Source organism: Chiloscyllium plagiosum, chromosome 11 (genome assembly GCF_004010195.1).
Source record: "Chiloscyllium plagiosum isolate BGI_BamShark_2017 chromosome 11, ASM401019v2, whole genome shotgun sequence".
Taxonomy (NCBI): Eukaryota; Metazoa; Chordata; class Chondrichthyes; order Orectolobiformes; family Hemiscylliidae; genus Chiloscyllium; species Chiloscyllium plagiosum.
This window is the reverse complement of record NC_057720.1, coordinates 63,422,659-63,432,366: the sequence shown is the minus strand read 5'-3', so window position 1 is coordinate 63,432,366 and position 9,708 is coordinate 63,422,659. Positions and strand designations below refer to the sequence as shown.

The 9,708-nt window shown below is 40.5% G+C and overlaps 1 protein-coding gene across 1 annotated transcript in view; it reads left to right on the top strand.

Annotated features, from left to right (window-relative positions):
- Positions 1–9,708, top strand: part of hmcn1 (hemicentin 1) — a 599,829-nt gene that overhangs the window by 506,960 nt on the left and 83,161 nt on the right. The window contains exons 79-83 of the mRNA XM_043699541.1: positions 1,838–1,975; positions 2,229–2,363; positions 3,227–3,496; positions 4,338–4,528; positions 6,802–7,015. Of these exons, the coding sequence (XP_043555476.1) occupies positions 1,838–1,975; positions 2,229–2,363; positions 3,227–3,496; positions 4,338–4,528; positions 6,802–7,015 (948 nt within the window). The remainder of the gene's footprint in view (positions 1–1,837; positions 1,976–2,228; positions 2,364–3,226; positions 3,497–4,337; positions 4,529–6,801; positions 7,016–9,708) is intronic.

The window sequence follows — 9,708 nt, the reverse complement described above, 5'->3', positions numbered from 1 at the left end:
TGTGTTCTCTGGTTCGGCACTCACCCATCAGCAGAAACATGTTTCCCGCCTCCAGAGTGTCCAATCCTTTCATAATCTTATATGTCTCAATCAGATCCCCTCTCAATCTTCGAATTTCAAGGGTATACAAGCCCAGTCGCTTCAGTCTTTCAGTGTACGGTAATCCTGCCATTCCAGGAATTGACCTTGTGAACCTACGCTGCACTCCCTCAATCGCCAGAATGTCTTTTCTCAAATTTGGAGACCAGAACTGCACACAGTACTCCAGGTGTGGTCTCACCAGGGCCCTGTACAGCTGCAGAAGCACCTCTTTGCTTCTATACTCAATTCCTCTTGTTATGAAGGCCAGCATGCTATTAGCCTTCTTCACTACCTGCTGTACCTGCATGCTTGCCTTCATTGACTGGTGTACAAGAACACCCGGATCTCTTTGTACTGCCCCTTTACCTATGCTCCCCCTCCCCCTCCCCCCCACAACCCAATTTAGGTGCAGGCCTGACATCCACAGCTGGGATGGAACAAGCCTGCTATGTGGAACCCTTTGTTGACTTTGAAGACTTAGATGGTTGTTCCCAGGTGGCATTGGGCCTTAGGAGCCTGGCTTGTTTAGACACTCCTGCTCTGATGCAGCCTCACCCATCTCAGCTTGACCTGCTATAGGTATTCTGGTCACAGGTATCAAGAAGACGAAGGGGTAGGGTACCTCTGCTGTATCTTGAGAAGAAGCTGCCAGGGTACTTGTCTGCACTTGCCTCCTGGTTGGGGGTGGAGAGTGGGGAGAGCTAATGGCACTACCCTGTCTCTGAGGAAGGGCCACCTGCAGTGAGAATGAAGGCCCCCCCATTCACTGTCACGTGGACATTGATGCCGAGTACCCATGATCATGGATCAAAGCAATAAAGTGCAGATCTGTGTGCATATATAAAAAGCAGCCACTGAGTGTTCTGCTAAGCATGGGTCTCCAACATAGCTGCCATTCTTTACATGGAGACAGCCATCGCAGTAGTGAAATTGTGAAGAAGTCCTCTCTCTTTAGGTCCAGCCTATCATGGGTCTCTGGCACACCTGTTTGGTGTTCCTATCCCTCTCTCTGCAGGTTGACCATGTAATTTAATGGCCAAGTATAGTGGCACATCTCTTCATGTGATTGAGCAGGTGCCTAGTCTCCAACAATCGTAGATGTATCACAAGGATCAAAGAGTTAGAGTTAGCTCTATTGTCATGTATTCAAATGAGTAAATTGGAACATTTACTAGTTGCCTCTTATGGCGCTATCTTGGGTATGAGGTTCTTAGGGAAGAAAAATGAGAAAAAGAAAGAAATAAAAAGTCCAGCATTACAGGTTATAGGAATAAATCAGAAAATAGATAAGTAAAATGTTCAGAAAAACACTCCTCCCAACCTAGTCTCCACCAGGCTTTGACAACGGACTGCCAGGCTCCACCTCAGACGTCCACGCTGAGGTCTACTGGGCCAAAAGACTGTCAACCAGGAGAATAAAAGATGTTTATTCCATGAGTGTTTGATGGATAACCATACACACACTTCGTAATTTTCAAAACGTAGTTTTGGAAAACAGCTTTGGGTCATTCTAGCTCTATATGTTCTTTTGAAAGACCTTTGGAAATAAGTTGACTGCAATTTCCAGTTTTTGTACTTTTACATCATGCAGCACAAGGATCTTCAATTACGACAGGTTACTGCAGGATTGGAGTTTAACAATGAACATTAGAACAAGAACGTGCTTTTTGTGTAAACTTTGTACTTAAAATATACCATTGTTTTGATTGGATTGCAGTTTATGACTTTTAAAATTGTGATTCCATTTTTCATCCAGAACTTCCTGTCATTCAAACTCAGCCAAGCAAACTAGATGTGATTCTGAACAATTCCATTATTCTTCCATGTGAGGCCACTGGCACGCCAACCCCCACTATTACCTGGCAGAAGGAAGGCATCAGCATTAACACAGAAGGTAAAATAGTTAGAACTGTTGAATTCCAAAAATGTATACCAGTTCACTGAATTCTGGCAATATTCAAGAGTTTGGCAGTTATGGATAAACACTAGTCAGGTTGGTCTCATTCCTCTTGCATCAGATAATAGTTCCAGAATCAGTGAAGTCAGGGATTTTTAGAATTTCTCCAGAAACCTGATGTTATTATTTACCCAGTATGTTGTGAATCAGTGCTTTCCAAGATAAAGCCTTAAAGCTTTTACTTGTACAGGAGGTGATTACACCGTTCTTCCCAATGGAAGTCTTCAGATTACTCAAGCTGCAATAAAAGATACTGGAACGTACATATGTGTTGCACAGAACCCAACAGGCACAGCTCTGGGAAAGATAAAACTGAGGGTACAAGGTAAGTTGCAAAAAAATGTAATTATTAAGGTGGATTATTTGAGAAAAGGCATGTTACCTCAATAGGCAACTGCATTTTTTAATGTATTGGATGAAGTTTCATGTTTCTATTAATTTCCTTCAGTTAATATTTGTGTAATGATTATTTCTGAAGTCCTCTCTTTGTGATGACAATTGACAGCTAGTGATAAGGTGTATCATTTGACCTTACAAAGCCTGTGAGTGAAATGAGAGAAAACCAAAGTCATGAGCCACATAGAGTTGACCATGACTTACTTATGCAAATCACCGGTTTGTGCATTTGTAATTCCAAGGTGTGCATGAGTCGATGGAGAAGCTTGAGTTCTCCTTAAAGAGGGTGGTTACAAAGACTGACATTCCAATAGCAGCTGTGCACATTATTCTTTCTGGAAGTGATCTATGTTGGGAACATGAGCAAAACAGGTCCTTTACTCTGAGAACAGTCAGGGGTGGCATGCCCTGCAGATAAGGACTGCACAAATCTATCTATGTAGTACTGGATAACTAGAGCCATGTCTCTATAATTCATTGAGCATCGCCCTCAACATTTGCACCAACCTGGTGAAGATGCTGCACTGGCTGGGTGACCACTGCATGAGATCATAAAAGGAGTACCTGCAACATGCTTCCTATTCCAGACTCCCATTAACCATGAAACTTACAATGCACTCCATTCAGTGCATAATAATACTTATGTGCATAATAATACTTATGTGACAGATCATGAAATGATGGTCAGCCTCCCACACACCTTTATCTCTTCCATCTTAAAATATTTTATAGGATATTGTATTACGTATTGTATTAAATCATTTTGTAATCTAACCGAAGACTTAATTTTAGTTCCTCCAGTGATAATGGCCCATCCTAAGAACTATATTGTTGCTTTGGATAAATCAGTCACCATGCTCTGTGAGGCTAAGGGCTACCCAATGCCTGAAGTCACCTGGAACAAAGATGGACAACCAGTTACAGAGAGCATTCGCCAGAGGATCCTCAGTACCGGAGCTCTGCAGATTGCATTTGTCCAACCAAGAGACACTGGACGATACACTTGTACAGCATCCAATCTTGCAGGTTCTCGCAGCTCTGTCATGGTTTTGACTGTTCACAGTAAGTATTATGTTTAGGTCTGCTATCTTTATTTTTCGATCGGTTGGAGTTCTTACTAAAATAGTGTGAATAGAGGAATATCTCGACAGATTTGCTGTGGCAATTTTCAGGCATGAATGAGGCACTGTGCAAGTAAGATGGAAAAGGAGAATCTTAAACACCTTGTTCCCACCTACAACAAGTCGTTGTTGCCTTTGTGGAATCTTTGAAACACAGGGATCCTATGACTTCAATAGGTTATCACTATAATTTTTATGTGAGTGTACAAATCATTCTCCATGCAGGTCCTGTTCGTTGTTGTAACCAGTTGCCCTTAAAAGCATCACTATTTATAGGCTTACTAAAAGCAAATATTTATGAAACAACTTATGTTTTTTCATCCGAAATATTAATTCTCCAATTGCTCACACAAAAGAACCCAACTAAGGCCAATCTTTCTGTACAGTTCTCCTAAAGATTCCCTCATTTTCACCTTACCTGCAGAGGTTGGACCCTGCACTAAAGCTATTAGAGGTTTGTCTCTCTCAAAATGTGCCAGCAGCTTCTATGGAAATAAACATGCAAGGGTAAAGTTAGTTGAGTTTTGCAGTGATTCCATGGTGTGGTCTTGTGCTTACAACTTCCTATCTAATGACTTGGATACCTGAGAAATTCCAGCCTTTCACAAAGTACAAGTTCAAATGGTTTCATGTTACAGTTTGATAAGGACATGGGCCTGCACCATAAGATGAACTAGACATCTCAACTATGATGTCAGTCCATCTAGTGAATTCATGATTAACAATAGGCTGTTCTGTGAAAGCAATAATTTGTATTTGTTTATTCACTCTGCCTTTTACAGTCCCACCAACTATTCATACAACAGACATTGAATATACTGTAGTTAAAGAATCGCAGGCAACATTACCATGCATTGCTGATGGTGTTCCTGAGCCAGTGATTACCTGGAAGAAAGATGGCAAAGTCTTGCACAATATACCAAGAAAATACAGGTTGATGCTGTCAGGAGAACTCATCGTGGAAAACACCATGGTAAGATTAGAGATAAGCTTCAAATGTCATTAACTGTCATTTGCAGGTTGAAATGTTTAGTTACACCAGTGCATTTCAGAGATTATTTTCAATAAATTCTTAGAAAACTATGAAATTAATTAAAGACAGCTGGACTGCAAAACATCATGAACCTCAGGACTTGAACTCAGCCTTGGCTCAGTTGGTAGCATTCCCATCTTGGGATAAGAAAGTTGCTGCTTTATGTCCCACTCTAGGATATCAGCAGAATAATCATGTCTGATACTTCAGTGATGCATTGTTGGAGGTGCTGCCTGTCAACTGAGACATTGAACATAGCTCCCAACTGCTAGGTCAGATGAATGTAAAAGATTCCATATTACACTCAAATACCGGCAGAGAGTTATCGCTGGACTTTTGCCTAAAATCACTTAAAAATGATCTCATCATTATGAACTGGTTGTGTGCAAATTAACTGCTGTGGTTACTATTTACAATAATGACGAGCTTTCAGAAAAATTTGTTACAATCATGGTTTCCTCCCAATAGCTGACTCATTTCAACAAATTTGCAAAATTAGAATTTTTATGCAATAGCTTTATTAATCCTACTAGATCAGATAAATTAAAGTTACAAGGAGCCTTAAAAATGGTGATTTTGTTTTTAAAGTTGCAAATAAGATGACAATTTCAAAATTTCTGATTCCTATTTCTGTAGAATCATAGAATCCCGACAGCCCAACAAGTCCACACTGACCCTCTGAAGTGTAACCCACGCAGACCCATTCCCCTACCCTATGTTATCCCTAGGCAAAAGTGAGGACTGCAGATGCTGGAAATTAGAATTGCCTGTGTGGTGCTGATGAAGGGCTTTTGCCCGAAACCTCAGTTCTCCTGCTCCTCAGATGCTGCCTAACCCGCTGTGCTTTTCCAGCACCACACTCTCAACTGTATATTTACACCTGACTAATGCATCTAACCTCCTTGAACACTCTGGGCAATTTAGCATGGCCAATTCACCTAACCCACACATGTTTAGATTGTGGGAGGAAACCGACACAGACATGGGGAGAATGTGCAAACTCCATACAGACAGTCCACCAAGGCTGGAATCGAACCTGGGTCCCTGGCACTGTGAGGCAGCAGTGCTAACTGCTGAGCCACCATGTTGCCCATATCTTTCTCTTTTTTTCAGACCCTGGCACTCTGTCTCTCACTTCACTAAAATGTCTCAAAACATTATGAAATATGTAAATTTTAAAACAAATGATTAAATAGTCAGTCAGTCTTTGATATGTAACTAATTTATATAAAACTCATCTTTGAAACTAATAGTAATTAAATATGATTTGTTTTAATCTTCGTATTGAACCAATAAAAAAAGCGTACTAATCAAATATGTCTAACTGAACCAATGAATATAGAATTCCACTTGGCTTCCTCATTGGCCTGTGCTAACAATGCACCATTACTTATAACTTGCTTTGCATGAACCAATCAAATTCCAAGTCAATTAGACAGACTAAACTTTTTAACGTAGCCTCATTCCATGAGCCTCACCAAAATGCTTGCAGCACAGGACCACAAGACAGACTATTTTAAAAATAACCATTATTCTCTGCTAAGGGAATTAAATAATTATAAGATTTAACTGGGAGATATCACTAAAGCATGCACCAGAAGCTGCCTAGCAATTGAACAATTAAACCAGGGCACTTTAAAGAACTTACTGCTCTAACTCTGGGAATTCAGTTACTTCACAAAATTTATCTCCTCCCAGCTTGGTTCCACTTAGACCAAAAGTAAAACTTTGATTCCGTCAACAGTGATAGATCTTTGGGTTCATTTTTATGTTACGAGAAATGCAATTTTGTAATACAAAATGTATTGTATTTTACACATTTTACGAACTATGTAACATTCCAACCAGCCACAAGGCAGATTTTACAACAGTGGTATAAAATGAACTTAATACATTCTTTTGTTTTATACAGTGGAGGAAAGAGGATGCAATTGAAATAAAATCATAGGTGGGGATCATCATACATTTAAGGGGAAAATTTGCCTGGCCTCAGAGCACTCTCTTGGAAAAGAATAGTGAACCTCCTGTTATGTGGATTATCAATTAACATCAACAGTACCTGTGGGGATATTGTTATCTCAGATTGTTTTATTTCCTTGACTAGAGGGGATGACAGGGAGCATAAGTAAGGAGAAACCAAGATTTTCTGTTTGTGTTGACTTTATATTGCATCTGCCAAATGCATGTTTGTAATTTTATTTTGTTCCCTTCAGCCCGATGACACTGGTAACTACACTTGTGTAGCTACCAATATGGCTGGCCAGGACACCAAGACCTTCAGCCTGACAGTTTATGTTCATCCAGCATTTACCGAATTGCCAGGAGATGCATCTTTAAACAAAGGGGAACGTCTATCATTGAACTGTGCAGCAAATGGTATTCCTACTCCCAAAATCATCTGGACATTCAACAACAGCATTAAGTCAGGTAAGAACTTGCTTTGATGATAGCACAAACTGAGTGTTAGCAACTAGATATCCACTCTGGCAGATTTGATTTTCCATTGACATTCATTTCACGTTACAGTATAAGATCAATTTCATCCTCATAATCTCAAAATTGTACTTCCTCAGCATACTATATTGAAAGAATAACTAGATGTAAGTTTCGGATGAGAGGTGAAAAATTTAAAAGGGACAACTTCCGGAGAGTATGATGCATGTATGGAACGAGCTGCCAGAGGAAGTAGTGGAGGCTGGTAAAATTACAACATTTAAAAGGCATCAGGATGGGTATGTGAATAGGAAGGGTTTAGAGGGATATGGGCCAAGTGCTGGCAAATGGGACTAGATTAGATTAGGATATCTGGTCAGCATGGACGATTTGGACCAAAGGGTCTGTTTCCATGCTGTAGATCTCTATGACTCTGTACTTGATCTTGTTGATTCCATTGCTGCGGCTGCTTCCCTCTGAGGTAGACCAATTGGATAATGCTGTGAACCACCCAATGAATGTGAAGTTTGGGGAACCAGGAAAAAATATCCAGTCATTTTAAAAAAAGATGTACAGTACTTAGATTAGATTTTTTTTAGATTAGATTAGATTACAGTGTGGAAACAGGCCCTTCGGCCCAACAAGTCCACACCGACCCGCCGAAGCGCAACCCACCCATACCCCTACATTTACCCCTTACCTAATGCTACGGGCAATTTAGCATAGCCAATTCACCTGACCTGCACATCTTTGGAATGTGGGAGGAAACCGGAGCACCCGGAGGAAACCCACGCAGACACGGGGAGAACGTGCAAACTCCACACAGTCAGTCGCCTGAGGCGGGAATTGAACCCAGGTCTCAGGCGCTGTGAGGCAGCAGTGCTAACCACTGTGCTACCGTGTCGCCCACTGGCGTAAGTAAGTAAGTAGATTACTTTAAGTAATCTAAAGTAATCTACTTACTGAAACTGAATTGGAGAAATTGTTCAAACTAAAGATGCTATTAGTCTGCTGGTGCATCAAAACCATCACCCTTTGCTTTTATATATTCATTCATGGGATGGAAAGGTCAGCATTTATTGTTCCTCACTAATCAGCACTTAGAAGGTGGTGGTTACTTAGATCTCAGACAGAATTAAGTCCTCTTTATGGGCATTTAAACAGGCATTGGATGGGCATATGGAGGATAGTGGGCTAGTGTAGTTTAGGTGGGCTTGGATCGGCGCAACATCGAAGGCCAAAGGGCCTGTACTGCGCTGTATTTTTCTATATTCTATGTTCTATAATGGGAGATTAATGGCTGCTATCATTAACTGGGATATTCCTGTACTTGGAATGGAGAAGTGGGAGAAAAGTCCCAATTACTGACATGATACTGGTGTTACAGATAGGAAAGTCAATGAACAGCTTTGCACTCCCCCTTATTTGAGGAGAAAGTGAGGTCTGCAGATGCTGGAGATCAAAGTTGAAACTTTATTGCTGGAACAGCACAGCAGGTCAGGCAGCATCCAGGGAACAGGAGATTCGACGTTTCGGGCACAGGCCCTTCCTGAAGAAGGGCCTGTGCCCGAAACGTCGAATCTCCTGTTCCCTGGATGCTGCCTGACCTGCTGTGCTGTTCCAGCAATAAAGTTTCAACTCCCCCTTATTTTGCAACTTAATTATTCAAAATGATTCATTAAGTGATTTTTCTGGAAACCAATTCCAATTGTTGATCACATTTTTGTAAAATTTATCATTGAGTAGTTTGAGTTTGTGTTTTCTTCTTCTGTTGAAACAGCATTTCAAATTACTTGTTCTCAAGTGGCAATGGTGAAAATAAGTTTGATTTTTAAATTATTAAATATATTTTGAGGCACTCGCTGGCATCCTCACCTTTTGGTTTTCTTGTTAAATTTCACTTCATTACGAAACATTACATGTTGAACAGCAAGCATTGGTTTGCACCAAGGATTATGACTGGAGTTTGTGTGAAATTTTCAGACAAGAACAAGATAGGGGTCTGCTATGTCAAAAAAAGTTATGACTTCTTTCTGCATAGGCAGACACAAAAAATAACAGTCTAAGTGAAGAACCACAATTTTGCAGACACCTGCAGAAGAACGTTCAACCGGGAGTCACTATGCTCACAAAAAGAGGGGAAGAGGTTGGGTGGCTTGGAAAAGAATAGTTTTGAATGGTTATGTCTCAGCTGGAAAATCCTGGGGAGCTTACCTCAGGAAAAATATCAAATTCTTTTAAAAGGTGCAGAGTAAGTCCCCTAAGAGTCCCCTAACTTTAATTTGGAGGAGAAGATGGAACAGATATACTAAGCTGTCACCTGGTAGAGGTTTTCAAGATGATGGGCTTTGATGAAATAAATAGAGAAAAACCGTTCTCTCTGGTGAGTGGCTTAATAACCAGACATCATGGATTTTAAATTGCTAACAAAAGTTATAGAGAACAAAAGTTCTTTTGTCACCAAGGAAATTTTCTAGGGCTAGAGTTGTCAGGAATTGCAATATTCTAACTGAAAAGTTTGAGCAAACTGACTCCATAGGTAACTTTTGAAAAGACTTTGACAGATAGTTAAAAGATGAGGAACTTCCAGGGTCCCAGACAATGGACCTTTGAAAGTGCCAATCCACCTTCTCCAAAAGGCTGGTTTGATTCTGTGAAAACACAAAGTTAACTCATTCAGTAAATCA